The 18767-nt window shown below is 35.1% G+C and overlaps 1 protein-coding gene across 1 annotated transcript in view; it reads left to right on the top strand.

The window, feature by feature from the left end:
- The window catches only part of BANK1 (B cell scaffold protein with ankyrin repeats 1), a gene marked incomplete at both ends in the record, with an annotated part of 320108 nt that overhangs the window by 25068 nt on the left and 276273 nt on the right, over positions 1-18767 (top strand). Inside the window, one exon of the mRNA XM_080697739.1 lies at positions 10426-10824. Coding sequence (XP_080553865.1) covers positions 10426-10824 — 399 coding nt within the window. The remainder of the gene's footprint in view (positions 1-10425; positions 10825-18767) is intronic.

Raw genomic sequence — 18767 nt, 5'->3', positions numbered from 1 at the left:
TTGTCCCCATCTTCTTTCAGGGACTTCCATGAGGGGAGCTGTAATGCAGCAGCCATTCACTTCAGCCTGGTGCCAGCATATCTTCCAAACTCATGGAGAAACTAATGCCCTGCTTCTTTGTCTCTCTTACAGGTTAGGTAATTCCTCATGCGGCTGTGGATGTACTGGGGGAGAGGTGATGAAGCCATAGGATTTAGTGTCACTGGAGTTTGAGCCACAGGCTCTTGGAACTTACTTGTCCCATCTAGGCTAGCCTAACTCTAGTTTTGTATGTATCGTATCTATTTTCTAATGGAATATGGTTACTCATAACCAAATTTATAATTTGGTGACTCATCGCACATTTAGTTCATTTTAATATTTTCTTTTGAGAATTTAATAGTTCGAGGAAATTTTCTCTTCCACATGAGCAAGCATAATTAATTCCATCAATTACATATTTTATTTATTGTACAAAATGACATGTGGTATCATTATGGTATATTAATCTGGTCAATATTTATGCAGGTTTTATTATGACTGGGTCATTGCTTTGAGGTAAACCAGTGATGGTGTATTGCTGTCCCTGAAAATGACTGTAGATAGCTTTCTATTATCTTTAGAAAGAAGAAACTTAAACCAGATATGGTGGTACACACCAGTAATCCCAGTACTTGGGAGGCTGAGACGGAAGGATCACAGGTTTGAAAACAGCCTTCACAACTTAGCAAGACCCTCAACAATTTGGCAAGATCCTGTTTCAAAATAATTTTAAAAATAGAGGTGAGGGTATACTTGGAAGTAGTTGTCCCCGTGTTCAATCCTCAGTACTAAAACACAAAAACAAGAAGATCAGACAGTAATTGCTAGATCTAAATCTGTTTATAGTTTCCATTGGCCAGTTTATTTGCCCCAGGAACGATATCATGTATAGAACAATAGTTAATAATAACATCTGAATATATTTATGAAAATTGACATTTACTTGACAAGAGCCCATGGTTTTTGTTCTGGAAAAATCTGCATTAAACAGAGCTGTAAAGAAATAAACAACATTAAATCTTTCAAGTCTTTTGGCGGCATTGGTTGTTCTAATTTTTCCAGGAATGTAGGTTTCTGTTTTGTTTTTTAGTTTATTAGTGGGGTAGTATTCAATAGTTCTGGTGACATATTATTTTATCTTTTTCATCATAATAGTACTCATTCTCTGCAAGGAATCTCAAATTTACCATGCATGTGTATTGCTAACTAGACATTGCTGGCTTTAAACATACCCATAGGCTATCTCCACAAGTCACTGGATACCTCATGAGGTATATGCGTGGCAGGATGTGATTTATCATTACAGCTGACTTCTGTATGTTTTCACTCTTACTGCTGTACCATGGTGGTATTGTGGGACTTCCAGCATGTGCCTCAGTTGTGATTATTAACTATTATCACCAGGAAATATTCCCAGATATTCTGCTATAGGCATTCCTTCTTCCCCACAGTAAACATGGATGCTGATGAATGAAGGGACGCTTAGAGGTTGTTCTTGGTATCCATTTTTAGCAGCATAGAAGAACCCATTGTCAAAGAAAACTGACCTCCATCAATCAAAGACCTCCGAATCTTTACTAGAAGGAGTCTGTAAATTTCCATATGACAACTGAAGTCCATTTTTGCACTCAATTTGAGAATTTTCTTGTTTCTAGAGATGAAATAGAGCTAGAAGTGGTGGTGCACACCTGTAATCCTAGTGCTTAGGAGGCTAAGATGGGAGTGTTGGGGTGAGCTCTCAGCTCAGGGACTCAGGATCTGCAGGGTCCTTTATTTGGGGAAAAGGGGAAGAAATGCACATTTAAGAAAGAATGCAGGCCACCTCAAGATGAGGAAGGCGTTTTAGGGAGTTCAGGGTTCTCTTCTTATCGGGGACTTTCATGAGGGGTGGGCTAGAGAAGGTATGTGAGGATGAGCTCAGTCCTGTAGTCCCGAGGCAGTTTATGATGGGCAGGTTGTCTAGCCAGCCTTAGGGTGGATGATCTCCGGTTGATTGGTGTCCTCATTAGCTGATTTACGAATAAGCTGTAATATCCTAAATTATAGGTTTTTCTCGGAAATATTGTTAACTATAAGATCTACAGGTTTCCCAGGGATTTTGGGGAGAGTCAGGCCTGGGAAAGAGAACTGGTTTCTGGACTAGAGACTGAAGCACTTCAGTTCCAGGTTCTTATATTAAAGTTATATTTTACTTTTTCCTTCCTGTCTGTCTCCTTTCTATCTTCTTGTTCCTTCTATCCTACATCAGGAGGATCACAGGTTTGCAGCCAGCCTTAGCTACTTAATGAAGCTGTCTGCAACTTAGTGAGAATCAGGTTCAAAAAAAAATAAAATAAAATAGGCGAGGGTATAACTCAGAGGTAGAACATCACTGGGTTCTATCCCCAGAACCACAAATAATTTTTTAAAAAGATGGACTAGAACCTTTATAGATGGTACATAGATTTTATTCTAAGGGTAACTGATCCATTGGGGCAGGTCAATTACAAGGCACAGTCCCTGAGGTGGAAACCAATCTGATTGCTTTCACTGTCGCTAGTGATTAAGGGCTGCCGTCTCTTCTCCATCAGTCCAGACTTCACCATCCCCTTTGGCATTCGAAAGTCCCATCCAGAGGTCTACTCCTACTTATTGTCTGCATGCTTTTTGTGACTGGATTTCTTAATTCTTAGTGAAGAGTGTGTCAAAACAAACTATCACCAAAGACAAAATCAGTTGCTGTCCTCACCCAGATGTAAGAATGATTTTGACACTTTTAAAGTGTTAAAAAAAAAAAGAGGAGGAGAAAGAGAAGGAAGAGAAGGAGGAGGAGGAGAGAGGAGGGGGAAGAGAAGAGAGATGAGGAGGAAGCAAGGGTAAAGGAAGGCATCCTAATGGTATCACAAAACCTATCTTTATTTATTGTTTGTTCTTTACCAGAAAGTTTGCCCGCCAACTCATTTGATTATGGCAGAAAAATTCTGGATTTCAACTTGAATTAACTATAAGCCACCATGGTGTTCAAGCTTTATCTTACCATTCTAATAAGGAGATAATGCCTCTCCACAGATAAGATGATTCACAAGATTCTGAACAAGGCCTGGTGGCCCAAGCCTGTACTCTCAGCTTGGAAGCTGAGACAGGAAGATCAAAGTTTTGAGGCCAACCTCAGCAATTTAGTGGTAGCCTCATTAATTTAGTGAGATTGATTCAAAATAAAAAGATAATAAAACAGCTGGAAGTGTAGCTTTAAGATAGAATGTTCTTGACTTGAATCTCTAATACCAAATATACATACATACATACATACATACATACATACATACATACACACATCCTCAATCTTATAAGAATAAAACCACATTGGTAAGTTCTGTCAGATCCAATTTTATGCTTTGCTTTCATCAGAATAAAATAACCTTTCAAAATCATTCCATACATACTTTTTAGAGTCATGCTGACATACCTTAGTAAGGTCCAGGAACAACTGGGGACAGCAATTTATCTAAAATACTCTTCCTTTGCCTTGTGGGATCTAACTCTAATTCCTGATCCTCAAGGCTATCAATGAAGGGTGATCACATAGATATTGAGGAGAGTTAATCCTGCTCAAAGGTAGTTGACTCAAGAGTACTTTCTGAAAACTTTTGTTTTTATACAAGGAAAAATTGACTTTCTATGTTTAGCATAGTCAAGGGCCATTTGGAATTTTCAAGTTCTCAGCCTTGTGTCTGCCCCATTCTTCCTGTCTGACGTCTCGGGGTTTTACACAGCGCCCTTTCTTTAGTTTAGGAATCCTTGGGGGTGAGCAGAGGCTCTCTCTGTGTGCACGCGTGTGTTCTCTAGACTGCCAAGCCGCCCTTATACTTTGCTTGAGCTCCACATTTCTATAATCCCTTTGGCCACATATCAACTAATTTCCATAGGGAAGACAGGAGGATCACAGGTTTGAGGCCACCTCAGCAACTTAGCCAGAAACTCATCATCTTACCAAATGCCTCATCAATTTAGTGAGACCATTTCAAAATAAAAAATAAGGAAAGGGTGGGGAGATAGCTCTGAGGTAGTAGTTGTAACTGGTGGTTCAGGGAGATGGAGGTGTCTATTAGCAATATCTACTACACAGATATATACAGATTGTACAAGAAATACTTGGTATTTTTGGCCACTAGGAATAAATTAAATTAATCATCTTTCCTGAAGTAGAATATGAGTTCAACTGTGTTTCAACATCTCAACCTTTGAAAAATCCCCAGGTTTTGTTCTTGTTTTGTACTAGACATAATATTACAAGTCAAAATATAAACGGATTCTATTATTCTTACTCCATAATTTAAAGAGAAATATACATGTGTGAGATGAATTTTGTCAGTACTGACTACATTATGATTGTAACTTTTTAAAAATAAGTTTCTCTTTTCTTCTGGACTTTGGTTACCAATTAGAAAAAATAATATCAAAAAGATGCATCATACAATCTTTTTTTATTATGCATAACTACTTGGTTATAAAACCAGTTCTTATTCAAAAAGAAGAAAATCTACCATCTGAAACTGTGCATGTGTAATGTAATAGAAAGGATTTTAATTTATGTTTAGCCTTATCCTTTTGATAATTTATAGTATATTGTTTTTCATATAAAAGCAATTATTGATATAAATTATTGACACAAATTTCCTTCAAGTTTAAAAATTTATAGTATTTTGTAAGAAAAATAAATAAGGCATTATTGATTCTCAAAGAATGTTTTATAGTGAATTTATAAAAACCAATATGACTCTATATTCTGACCCTTTAAAATTCCATGTAATGCTATCATTTAATTTTCTTTCTAAACTAAAGATTTACATTTTAAATAATTTATTTGCAGAGTTCAATTGCTTCAATAGTAATGTACTTTTATTATAGTACAACTTTCCAAGAGAAAAAATTTATATTTCTAGGTTTTAGGTTCATCACTTATTCTTCATTTCATAGCCTATAAAAGCTGCCCAATATTAATGACAATAACCATTTTTAAAGTAAGAGAGTAATGATTTAGGCTTGATTTAGTTAAAGTGTAGACAATAAAGTGCAGTGCAAGGCTACTAGGCTACTCTTGAGAATTCATAGGTAACTATTGTTGGGTTTATAGCCTAGATATTACTCAAATATAAGCTTTTATCTTCTAGGGCAAGTGAAAAGAGAAACTTAGTTATTAAAAGGATATCGAGGTCAGGGTAGAGGGTGTGCACAACTATAATCCCAGCTACTAGGGAGATAGGGGGATTGCTCATTGGAGGCCAGCCTATGTTATTTACCAAGATGCTATCCCCAAAGAAAATATTTAAAAAGGGCTGTGTATGTAGATAAGTGTTATACACTTGCCTAGCATGTGCAAGGCTTTGGGTTCAGACTCCAGCGCCAACAAATGGAGGGAGAACTCTATTAAATTTTTGTACCTTGACTCAACTTAATCTCATATGAAAAGAATGGAAGGTGACATGAAAACCAGTGATCATCTTTGTGACTCTGACAGTTTTCTCAACCTCTCTGAGGGTCATTATGATCATCAGTAAAGTGAAAATAACCAGGCCAATTCTCTACAATTTTATGATGCTTAAATAATGTGATGTGTGTTAACTGAATATCAATATTCCTAGTGTGGGAAAGATCTTGATAAATAATAATTCAGAAGATTAAAAGACAGACTGAAATCATTCATTTGTAGAGAGGAAAACAATTGCATTTAATGCTAGTCTTCAGGCATTTGAAAATTGGAACACAGGGTGTTATTGACAAAGTATAAATCAAATGCAAATGTAAAAAGGACATTTACTTTTCTTTTTCTTTTTCTTTTTTTTTTTTTGGTGGCACTGGGGATGGAACCCTTCTACCTCCGGTCTACATTCCCAGACCTATTTTATATTTTATTTGGAAACAGGGTCTCTTAAGCCAGTGAGGTTGGCTTTGAAACCTGCGCGATCCTCCTGTCTCCACCTCCCAAGCGCGGGGATTACAAGCGTGGGCCACCATACCTGGCAGAATGTTCACTCTTCAACATAAGCAAAAGTAACTCTAGACTATTGGAAAAGACTACCTATAAAATTTTCTTGGAAAGTTTTGAAAGACAGGTTATGATTGTCTCTAGAATTGATTTATATGGTTAGTAACTCATTGTGAGACCTAACCTTATAACAGGGAAATAGTCACTCTACACTTCAATATATCCTCATATGGTATCCTATAATTTTATTTATTAAATTTCAGAGCTGAGAAGTAAAATCTTCATAATTAACTGTATTCATCAAGGGCATCGTTTCTTCTTTTTCCTTTCTCTTTTTCCTGGAAGGAACCTGGACTCCCAGTAACCTTCATATACATACTTATGGCTGTACTATAGGCAATTTTTTTTTTTTTTTTGGTGGTACTAGGGTTCCTGGAAGCCCTTCTACCTCCGGGCTACACTCCCAGACCTATTTTTACATTTTTATTTGGAAACAGGGTCTCCTAAGCCAGCACGCGTGGCCGGCTTCGAACCTGCGCGATCCTCCTGTCTCTGCCTCCCAAGCGCGGGGATCACAAGCGTGCGCCACCACGCACGGCTACTATAGGCAATTTAATATTGCCTTATAGAGCTGGGCATGGTGTTACACGCTTGTAATCCCAGCATTTGGGAAGCTGAGACCAGAGGATCGCAGTTCACAGACAGCCTCAGTGAGGCCCTCCATAACTTAGTGAGACCCTGTTTAAAAATAAAGAATAAAAAATAGGGCAGGGAGTATATCTCAGAGGTTGAATGCCCCTGGGTTCCATCCCCAGACCTGCAAACACACACACACACACACACACACACACACACACACACACACACACACACATATATCTTCTATCTATTATCTATCTATCTATCTATCTATCTATCTATCTATCTATCTATCACCTTATATAACCTGTATCACTTCAAAGTGCCTAGTTTTATGCTTTAAATAATGTTATTGTGTCCATTCTATTAGAGTTTAAATGTAAAGGTAGACTGCCGGCACTGGATGTTTATTCTAATTCCACATCAGTTTAACTATCCTGAAAATAAAAATGACATTAGTGTCTACTTAATGGTAATTTTAAGAATTAAGTGAAATGGCATATGTAAAATACAGAAAGACCTGGTTTTAGTATTTGTTGTTTTTATAATTGTTAGTTTATTTTTACTCCAATAATTTTATAACCATAAAGCAGCTTACTCTAGCTGTATACAATATAAAGAAAAGTTTTCTTCTATTGTTCCTCAAAAATAAAAAATACTGAATTTTGACATGTTATTTGTACTTGTTCAACAAATAATTGTTTAGGAGCCAGGTTGAGTGAGATGCTACCCACATAGTAGTGGAACTATACTGATGATTCACATACAACTCCTGTAAAATTTCCATATGATTTTTGCCAGATATTTTTTGCTCATTCTTTACATATGAATAGAGTAAAAACTTGCTGAATACTTGTTCACAAAATTATGGTAGGCACTGAGTAGGAATCAGTGAATTGAAAGATAAAGCATCTGCCCCGAGAGATAATATTTATATAATGAGAAAAGAAAAATATTCATAAACTCAGTAGTTCAATACAAAGACAAGAGCCCTCAAGACATTATGGTATTCATTGCCACATTAGTGGTGTAGATATATGCCCTGTGTCCAGAGGAAAGAGGACCATTGTGGATTACAAGAATTTTGGTATTTTGTTCTTACTGTTCATGATAATACCATATACACTGACTTTAAAGATTATTTTGTTTTATAAAATAATAAAAGTTTGTTACAAAAACATAAGCAATAAGGAACAGTGAAAAAGAGAAAATCGTCAATCTTTCAAAAATTTCCATAAACTACTGTTGCTAACAACTGATAGAATTATTTTGGATAGACAGGCAGGGAGTGAGTGTTCAGATAAAAATAATATTACATTCTGTATTTTTAAACAAAAATAATATTGAGTAAAACTCACCAATGTATTAATTTTCAGGTAAAATGTTTTCTGAGTACTTTTTATTATCGCTTACAGAAATAAATGATACAAAAATATTGAGGAAGTCATTTTGTCTATCAACACTTTAAATTTAGACAGTATGGAAGAACTATATTAGGTGAAAGATGATGTTAATCCTTACTTTCTCTACCCCGAATCCTCATTTTGTCCTGTTCTATAATTATTGTTATTTTACCAAGGCTTTTCACATGTGGGTTTTGGAGCATGACCATAATGGCCTTAGTATGTGGTCCATGTTCTATGTGAACATGTGTTCAACTCACCCTTTTTACATTTCTATATGCTTTACTTTGGTTATGTTATTTTTGGCTGAATATTCTATCATTTAAATTTTTATTACAATTGTATTTTTATATAAAACAATGATAAATATCCAGCTATCTTCTACCCTCCTCCTGCTCAAAAGAACCATAATAACTATAATTCATTGTTCTAGACCATATTTATATTAACCTTACCACATCCTTAAAATTTAAATTTATTTTAACTGATACAGAAAGGCTTAAAATTGCATATATGTATGGAGTATTACAGGATGTTTTGATATATGAATACATTGTATATTGTATAAATCAGTGCAGTTATTTCTGGACTTAGTAAATTTAGCTATTATTTACTGGTTTCTGTTTATTGTATTTTTAGATACAGATTTAGATCTCCTAGACCATCTGACTCTTGTGCCTTTAAGTGATTAGTCTGTTTTTAACCTTACTATGATTATATATACATTTACACAATTAATCCAAATAGTGTATAGTTATTCTACTTTCTTTAAAGCTTCTTGCTTAGTTTTTCTGGAGTTAATGTTTACTTTTTTTATTTAATGTGCAAAAGATAATGTACCTATCCTTATTTTAATGTTTTATTAGAACTGTCAAACTTATATAATTACAATCTTTACACAAATTTTTAAGTATATGTGATAATATTACGATTTTGTTTATACCCTGAATATCTCCTTCAGAAACTATACCATCCATCATTTGTACATCCCTACTGGTCCATGTGATTCTTGAACAGCTTCCATCCTGAAATTTTCTTATGCTACTTTACTTTAATGTACTTGTTTAGCAGAGTCTAGTTTACACACACACACAATCTAAGATGTACACAGAAATTGATTTTGATACATGTATGCTTGTATGTATCCTTCACCCAAATAAAGATAATATTTCCAGGAATCCAACTGACTCCTAGTGCCTGCATTAATTTATTAAACCCACCTTCAAATATTCTGGTCTGTATCATACATGCCAGGTATCTATACTTAAAACTATATAAGCAGCAATCCTGTAGTATACTCTCTTCTTTTACTCAGCAGTATATCTTTAGACTCAGTAATGCTGCATGTAGTATTTGTGTATTCTTTATTATTGTTGTAAAATATGGTGTTCTATAATATACATACATAATAAAAATTAATTTTGTAATAACTTTCTTATAATTTTGACAATCTGATCTTGAAATTGTTCTGAAGAAATTATGCTTTCATAATTTCTAATATGATAATATTAGCAACCTAATATGCTCCTCTGTGGGTGACTTGCTTTTCTTTCCTTGACCTATGAAGAGGTTTTACAATAATCATTAAACCACAAGGAACATAAACTATGCTCTCCTAAATAATTTTTCTTGGAAAATGATTGCACTATGAATTCATAAGGCTTGTCACTTTATATTTCTTATTTCAAGGATCCTTCAAATTGTAAAATTTCATAAATATTTAAATACATTTTAATGTTTTCTCTTCCTTCTCCTCCCTCTCCTTTTCCTTTTCCTTCTCTTCTTCCTCCTCTTCTTCCTCATCTTCCTCCTCCTTTTTCTTTCCTCTTTTATTCCTTTCTCTTTTCTCTTCCTTCTCCTTTCATTTTCTTCCTTTTATTTGTGCTAGGGATTAAACCCAGTGCATTCTACCTGTAAACTACACTACACCTACATCTTTATTTTATTTTTTTTATTTTTTAAACAGCGTCTGGCTAGGTTGCTAAGAGTGTCTCTATGTTGCTGAGGTTGGCCACAAACCTGCAATCTTTCTAGCTCAGCCTCTCAAGCATACAAGGATTACAGGTGTGCACCACTACACCCAGCTAGTACTTTAGGTTTTTATATTACATATATATTGAGTTATTTTTTGAATCTTATCTAAACATCAATATTCCAAAATTTCTTCAATCTTTTTTTCTTTTATTATTTTAAAAATACCAAACTTTGTTTTAGGCCACAAGTTAAAATATCTTCTATATCTAATCTAGTTATTGCTTTTAAAAATTTAATTATCTGAGTAATGTAATGATCTGAGTAATTTAATTATCTGAGTAATTATCTACATTAATAATGATACAACCTGCTATTAGCATTTCAAATATAAAAAGCTAATACATTATTTTCATTTTTTTCCAGGAGATGCAAAAGACATCCTAATCATATATGAAGAAGATGCTACTGAATGGGCTCTGTACTTGAGGGAAATATTTTTATGTGTTGTGAAAAGAGAAGCAATCTTATTATACTGCTTGGAGAATTTCTCTCCTTGGCATTTGAAGTTGTTAAGCTTAAGCTCTTACAAATGTAAACTTTTGATATTATCAAATGGCATGCTCAAAGACCTAACACCGAAGAAATGTCAGTTTCTGGAAGAGGTTCTTTACTCCCCAGAAAGTGTTGTTACTCTGCTGTGTGGGATGAAGAGTTCAGATCAGCTGTATCAGTTATTAAATGTTTCTGGAAGCAGATGGGAGATCTCAGCAGAGCAGGAGCCCGAAGACTACATCTCCGTAATCAAGAAAGTCATCTTTGGAGGTAATACTGCCAAATCTGCATTTGTTAGATTTATTTATTTATTTATTTATTTATTTATTTATTTATTTATTTATTGTGGCACTGGGGATTGAACCCAGAGGCATTCTACCTCTGAGCTATACTCCCAGCCCTATTTTATTTTTATTTAGAAACAGAGTCTCACTAGGTTAATAAGAGTCTCACTGCTTGCTGAGGCTGTCCTCAAAATTGCAATCTTCCTGTTTCAGACTCCCAAGTACTAGGATTACAAATGTGTGCCACCACGCCTGGCTTTGTTTTTTTGTTTTTTTATTTGTTTATTTTTATAATTTAAAATTTTAGCCGGGCGTGGTGGCGCACGCTTGTAATCCCCGCACTTGGGAGGCGGAGACAGGAGGATCGCGCAGGTTCGAAGCCAGCCGCGCTGGCGTAAGAGACCCTGTTTCAAAAATATAAAATAGGTCTGGGAGCATAGCCCGGAGGTAGAAGGGCTTCCAGGAACCCCAGTACCACAAAATAAATAAATAAATAAATAAATAAATAAATAAATAAATAAATAAATAAAATTTTAAAGTTTCATTTTACCCCAGTGAATATCAGCATTAGAGTAAAAAGTAGAAACATGTAAGCTAACTTTTCATTTCTTAAAGTATGCTGTACTTTCCATAACATACATCAAGATCCTTAAGTTTAGTGGGGCATGGAGGCACATGACTATAATCTTAATACTTGGGACATGTGACAGGAGAATCAGGAGGTTGTGACAGAGAATCAGAGATTCAAGGACAGGCTTAGCAACTTAGACCCTCAGCAATTTAGTGAAACCATATATATATATATATATATATATATATATATATATATATATATATTTTTTTTTTTTTTTTTTTTTTTTTTTTTAAGGAGTCTGAAGGTGTAGCTTGTAGATAGAGCCCTGGGTTTAATCCTTGGTACTCAACCCCCCAAAAAATATTTTTATCTTTTACCTTTATTCTAATTAAATCTTGTCATTTGTTCTAAAAATTGTTTAATAAATACATTCCTCGGGGCAGCCTGGATGAGACCAAGGCAGGACAGGTATGGTATGCTCTTCTAAATGCCAGTTTGATATTGGAAGCTGGTTTTCTATGTGACTTGTGATGATTGAATGAGTCGTATCTACCTTCATACTGTTAGCAGTCAGTAGCAGTTCTGAGTCTGAAGGTACAGGTTAGAATTATAGAACTTCTCTTGGGGTAATAATTGTATGGTGTTTATTACTGCAGAATAAGAGCCTGTGTAATAGTCAAAACTGAAACTTGTGATGTGAAAGTGACCCCCTTCAGCAGTTCTGTTTGGCTTGGTGGCTTGGGGTGGAAAGGGTGCTGTGGTAAACTGCTTCCCTGGTTTTCTCAGCTTGTACAAAGGCCTCCAGCTTCTAGTTGTGGAGCCAGCTTCCAGCTGTGATTACAGATTACATCTGCTCTAAGGAAAAAAGAGGATCTATTATTTTATTAGTCATATTCACAGTTGGGACTTGTGCTTAGAGCACATCTCTGAGTTCTTTGGAGATTCCCTTAATCACTGCGAACGTCTTTCCTGCAGTTCCTTAATGAAACAAATATTACCTCTTCTTCAAGTTCTTAATTTTACTTATCCAGCCCAATCTTACTCTTGGGCTTATGTCTTTCTCCTGTTTTGCATGGTCACACGACCCTGGGCTATGTCCTGGCTGGATGTAGCTCCTGCCCAGCTCACATTCATTTACCTTTTGTCCTAACAAGCTCTGGTCATGTAATCCTTGGTGTAGTCACCACCATCCTGCCCTCACAGCAACAGGCTTCCTAACATGGGCTCAGCATAGTGTTGATTTCTATAAACACATCAATCCCGAATGATTCACGAGAAGTCCTGCTCACTGTCCCCAAGGAGTTGAATATTCTTTGCTCTTCTGATATGTATGAACAAATCCCTTGGGGAATAAAAAAATCTTATGTCCCAATATTGCAAACCTTTTCAAATTGAATACTTAAGTCTTTTTTTTTTAGTTATATGTTATTGCAGCACATGTTTCCCTAAGGCTTAATGACTTAAATTGATAAACAAGAATTATATAAGTTCGTGTGATTCAGGGATGAAGGAGTTTCTTAGCCGGGACTTTCTGAATGAGGGTGTTTCAAGATCTCTCAGTCCAGCTGTACAGAGCTGCAAACACCTGGACTCCCCTTCCACTCTCCTGGAGGATCTGCTTTTAATGGGTTTTACATTGTGGGCAATTCTTTCATCACTGCATTTATAATCATCTCTTGGTTGGCTGGAATGTCCCCTAAAGGCTCATGGGTTGCGAGCTTGGTCCTCAGTGCAGCCATGTCCAGAGGTGGCACTTTGGGGAAGTAGATGGATTTGAGAGCTCTGACCTCATCCGAGAATTAGCCCATGAATGGATTTAGAGCTGAATGGACTTTTGGGAGGGGGTAGAATGTGTGGGAGGTGGGACCTAGCTGAAGAGAGTGGGCTAATGGCCTCACAGGTGATATTCTGTTCCTGGGTCCTTGCCTTTAGGTGAGCAGCTGTCCTCCTGGAGGTCCCACCTTGTCACAGCCCAAAGCACTGAGGTTGCCTGACAGGGACTGAAACCTTCAGCCAAAATTAAAGTCCTTTTTAAATTTTTTAATATATTTTTTTGCAGTCATTTTTTTACAGCCATAGGAAACTGACTAAGACACTTCTAATAGATTTCTGAGGAAGGTCCCTCTGAAGCAATATTTCTGAATTCTTGCATGTTCAAAAGTTTGTTATCTTGCCTTACACTGGCAGTACAGTTTTAAGACAATTTTACATTTGTTTACTTTGCTTCTAGCACTATAGAATTTAGAGAGTTGTGGAGGTTTTTTTGTTTGTTTTTGCCTGGCCAACTTCAAGGATTCTTCACTTATAAATTAATTCTAGTGACTCACTAGGGTATTATTTTATTGTTGTCTGCTCTGGGTTATTTTGCCCAGGGATATGTTTTCTGGTTTGGTTTTCATCTTTCCCTCAAAATATTGATTCAAGTCTCCTTTTATCTCATTAATTATTTCTTGACTTGTATCTCAATATTTGCTGTCTTTTTTTTACATGGTTCTATTTTCAGATATTCTTCATAAATCTATGGATTTCTCCTGTCTGTGATGACCACAAAACCTCTTTAATCCTTTTATACTCTTTATTAATATCTAATTCACTTAGTTTGCATTTTCTTGTTAACTCTTCCAACCTTCTAATGATTTCAGTAGTTGCTCTTCCTCTTTATTGCTCCTATTTCCCTTTCATTTTTACTGTGTTTTATTTTTTCCCATGATGATATTTGGTAGAGCAGTTTCTTCTCAATCTTGTCTTGCTCACTTCTCCCTGACATCTTGCGTTCCTGCACCATATAATTGCTTCAAAAGAGGATTGTTATTCACTATACCTTACAAATTCAGAGCAAAATATCAGGCCACAATTTTCAGTTTCATCAATGGCAACATAATTTTAGTTTGTCCTCCCAGGTGCCACTGGTTTTCTTTCCTCTCTTTCTCTCTCTTTCATCCCTTCTTTCTGTCTCCATCTGTTTATCTCTTTGAGTTTTTAATATTCCTTAAGCACATTAAGCCTTTTTTCAATGAAGAGAAGAAAGATATTTTATAATTAAGGCTTCAGAGAAAAGTTTTTAATTTAAAAAAGTTAAATAGTAATTCGTAGTTCATCTGAGTATTTTATATTACAATTAAAAGCTATGAAAAATCACACTAAAGTATATTATTATTATTAAGTAATAATGTGTTGCAAAGCCCTAAAGGTTGATGGCAAAATTTTAGCTGGTTTCTCACACCCACAATTTCTGTTTCCTTGAAAAACTCAGTTTGTTTTGGCCACTTAAATTATAACTGTTGTGTAAAATGATTGAAGAAATACCTTTTTGTCATTTTAATCATTTTGTTTTATGATGAACACCTTTAGGGGGCTATAAAAGTGGCATTGTGCTGTATCTTTAAATTAAATTTTTTCATGTGTGATAGGAGAAATAGTTATACTTTATGGACAGCATAGTACTATTCCAAAGACATTATTAGTTCTCATCTCCATACAGTCTACTTTAGGACTCTGATTTTTTTTTACTGTATTAGATGTGCCTAATGGAAAATATGATCATCTTATATACAAAAGGATATTCAAATGTGACATATCTGAGGTGCAAGAATGCAACCAAAATGTAGGTTTATAGCATACATAATATAACTTTTATATATGAGAATTTTCTATTCATGAAATTGGTCCTAATTTCTATTGTATATTCAATAATAAATTTATTTTAAAAAATTTAATAGTGGTCAGCTGCAATATTTAATGTTTTATATTGCTACTCAATGTTGAACATAAAAAGTCTGTTTCTTGAAATTGAAAGTAGTATAAAAATGGATTGCACAGAACAAAAGATATGGAATTCAATTTTTACTGTCCCCTTTCTACTTTCCCCCTCTTGTGAATTATATAATGAATAAATGAAACCTTTTATTCAGAAACATGCTGTGATAAAGAGAATAATAAAAATGCCAGGAAAGTAATGAAAATAATTAAATGTTTAATATATTCACATAGACAAAGGAAAATCAGAGGAAATTTTATGAAAACTAATGAAAGAGAAAGATATTTTATAATTAAGGCTTCAGAGAAAATTTTTTAATATTAAAAAAGTTAAAAAGTAATTCATAGCTCATTTGAGTATTTTATATTCTTTTAAGGAATTAATAAAAGTAAGTTTTCTGTCTTCTTCACTATCAATTTGGAAATAATACAAGTCCATGTGTTTATACCTTTCTACATGTTTTTGGAACACATTAATGGTATTTCTTCCTTTTTATTTATTTTATTATTATTTTTGGTTCTTTACTTATTTTTTTTATTCTAGTCTTTCCAATTTTATAGATTTCTTACTACATTGTTTATATGTTGTTTGTTTTTTTTGTGGTACTAGGAATGGTACGCAGGGACATTCTACCTCTGAGCCACATCCTTGGCCCTGTTTTTAATTCTATATTTATTATTTTTCATTTTTATTGGTGCACTGTAGTCATACATCTTAATGGGATACAAGATGGTAGAGACATATATGCATACATCACCCAATTAGCCCTTACCCAATTTCTGCCCTATACTCTCCCCCTCCTTCCTTCTCATGTTTGGCTTAGTGATTGACTGTGATATGTTTGTTAAAGTACATTATGTGCATTAGAGAATTTCCCTCTTCTCCCCTCCCATCCCCTCAGTTAGGTCGATTACTTGCTCATCTATAGGATCTTCTTCATCTAGAGTTCCTCCTATTAAGCATTTCTCCCTAGTTTTCACATATTAGGGAGAGCATCTAATTTCTTAATTTTTGTGACTGACTATTCTCACGTAGTGTAACATCCTCCAGTTCCATCCATTTCCCTGTAAATAATGTAATTGTGTTTTTCATTATGGCTGAGTAAAATTTCATTGTATACATATCCCACAGTTTTGTAATCCATTCATCTGTTGATAGACATCTTGGCTGGTTCCATAATTTTGCAACAGTGAATTGTGCAGGTATGAATATAGATATGTATGCATTTGTTTGGTAGTGCGGTTTCCTTTCTTATGGGTGGATACTCAGAAGTGGTATTGCTAGATCATACAGTAAATTCATCCACATTCTTCTGAGGATCCTCCATACTGTTTTTTTAAAGTGATTGCACTCATTTGCAATCCCACCAACAATGTCTTAGAGTTCCCACTTCTCCACATCCTCGCCAGCATCTGTTGTTTGTGTTTTGAATGATTGTCATTCTAGTTGGAGTTAGGTGAAATCTCAGGGTAGTTTTGATTTGCATCTCTTTGACTGCTAATGATGTCGAGCATTTTTCCGTGCATTTATTGGCCATTTGAATTTCTTCTTTTGTAAAGTGTCTATTTAATTCACTTGCCCATTTTTTGATTGGGTTATTTGTTTTCTTAGTGCTGAGTTTCTTGAGTTCTCTGTATATTCTAGATATTAGTCCTCTATTGGAGGGCTAGGTGGCAAAAATCTTCTCCCATTCTATTGGCTCTCGATTGAGGTTCTTGACAGTTTCCTTTGCTGAGCAGAAGCTATTTAGTTTCATGCTTACCCACGTATTGATTTGCCTTTTAGTTTGTTGTGCCTTTGGGGTCTTGTTGAGAAAGTGTTTATCTGTGCCTCTGTGTTGCAGTGTTGGACCTATGCCCTCTTCAAGGAGACTCAAGGTCTCTGTCGAATTTCCAAGTCTTTGCTCCTTCTTGAATTGACTCTTGTGCAGGGTGAGAAAGTGGGATTAATTTCCATTTTCCTGCATATGGTTAATCAGCTTTGATAACACAATTTGTTGAACAGGCTATGTTTTTTTCCAGTTTATGTTTTTGGCCCCTTTGTAAAAAATCAATTGACTGTAAGTATGTGGATTTGTTTCTCAGTCTTCTATTCTGCTCCATTGGTCTTTGTACCTGATTTTGTGCTGGTACCATGCTGTATTTATTTTTATGGCTTTGTAATATAGTTTAATGTCAGGTATTGTGATTCCTTCTGCATGGTTTTTGTTGCTGAGAACTACTTGGCTATTCTGGGTGTTTTGTTGTTCCAAATGAATTTAAGAACTGGTTTTTCTGTGTTTGTGAGTAATGACCTTGGTAATTTAATAGGTATTGCATTGAATCTGTAGATCACTTTTTGAAGTATGGCCATTTTGAGGATATTTGTTTTGCCTATCCATGAACATGGAAGATCTTTTCATCTTCTAAGGTCTTCTTTGATTTCTTTTTCAGTGATTTATTTATTTATTTATTTATTTATTGGTGGTACTGGGGTTCCTGTAAACTACCTCCGGGCTACACTCCTAGACACCTATTTTTTATATTTTTATTTGAAAACAGGGTCTCTTAAGCCAGTGAGGCTGGCTTTGAACAAGCGCAATCCTCCTGTGACAGCCTCCCAAGTGCGGAGATTACAAGTGTGTGCCATCACACCATGCTTTTTACAGTGTTTTATAATTTTCCTTGTAGAGGTCTTTTACCTTCTTGATTAAGTTTATTGCTAAGCATTTTATTTTTTGTGGGAAATCTTGAGTGGAAATGTTTTTTGAATTTCTTTTTCAGTGGATTTATGTTTGGTGTACAGAAAAGCTTCTGATTTTTTTAAGATTGATTTTGTATCCAGACATCATACTGAATTTGTTGATCAATTCTATAAGCCTTTTAGTTGAGTTTGTTGGGTCTTTGGAGTATAGTATCATGTCACCTGCAAATAGTGATAGTTTTTGTTTTGTTTTGTTTTGTTTTGTTTTTGTTTTTGTTTTGTTTTGTTTTGTATTTTGGTGGTACTGGGGTTCCTTTAAACCCTTCTACCTCTGGGCTACAATCCCAGACACCTATTTTTTATATTTTTATTTGGAAACATGGTCTCTTAAGCCAGTGATGCTGGTTTCAAACCTGCAAGATCCTCCTGTCTCCACTTCCCAAGCACAGGGATTACAAGTGTGTCCTACCACGCCTGGCCGAATAGTGATAGTTTGAGTTCTTGCCTTATTGCTCTGGCTAGAGTCTCAAGTACTATATTGAAGAGAAGTGATGATAATGCACACCCTTGTCATGTTTCTGTTTTTAGGGAAAATTCTTGAAGTTTTTCCCCATTTAATATAATGTTGGCTGTGGGCCTACTGTAGATTGCCTTTATGATGTTGAGGTATGTTCTTTCTATTCCAGTTCTCTGCAGTGCTTTAGCATAAATGGATGTTGGATTTTATCAAATGCTTTTTCAGCATCTGTTGAAATGATCATGTGATTTTTGTCTTTGGTTTTGCTTATATGATGAATTACATGGATTGATTTTCATATGTTGAACCAGCCTTGCAACCCTGGAACGAACCCTTCCTATTTATGGTGTATGATTTTCTTGATGTGGTTTTGAATGCATGTTGCTAGTATTTTGTTTA

The sequence above is a fragment of the Muscardinus avellanarius genome (genome assembly GCF_963383645.1).
Source record: "Muscardinus avellanarius genome assembly, chromosome: 6".
NCBI lineage: Eukaryota > Metazoa > Chordata > Mammalia > Rodentia > Gliridae > Muscardinus > Muscardinus avellanarius.
Note: the sequence above shows the minus strand (reverse complement) of the source record. Positions and strands in the feature narration are given on the sequence as shown.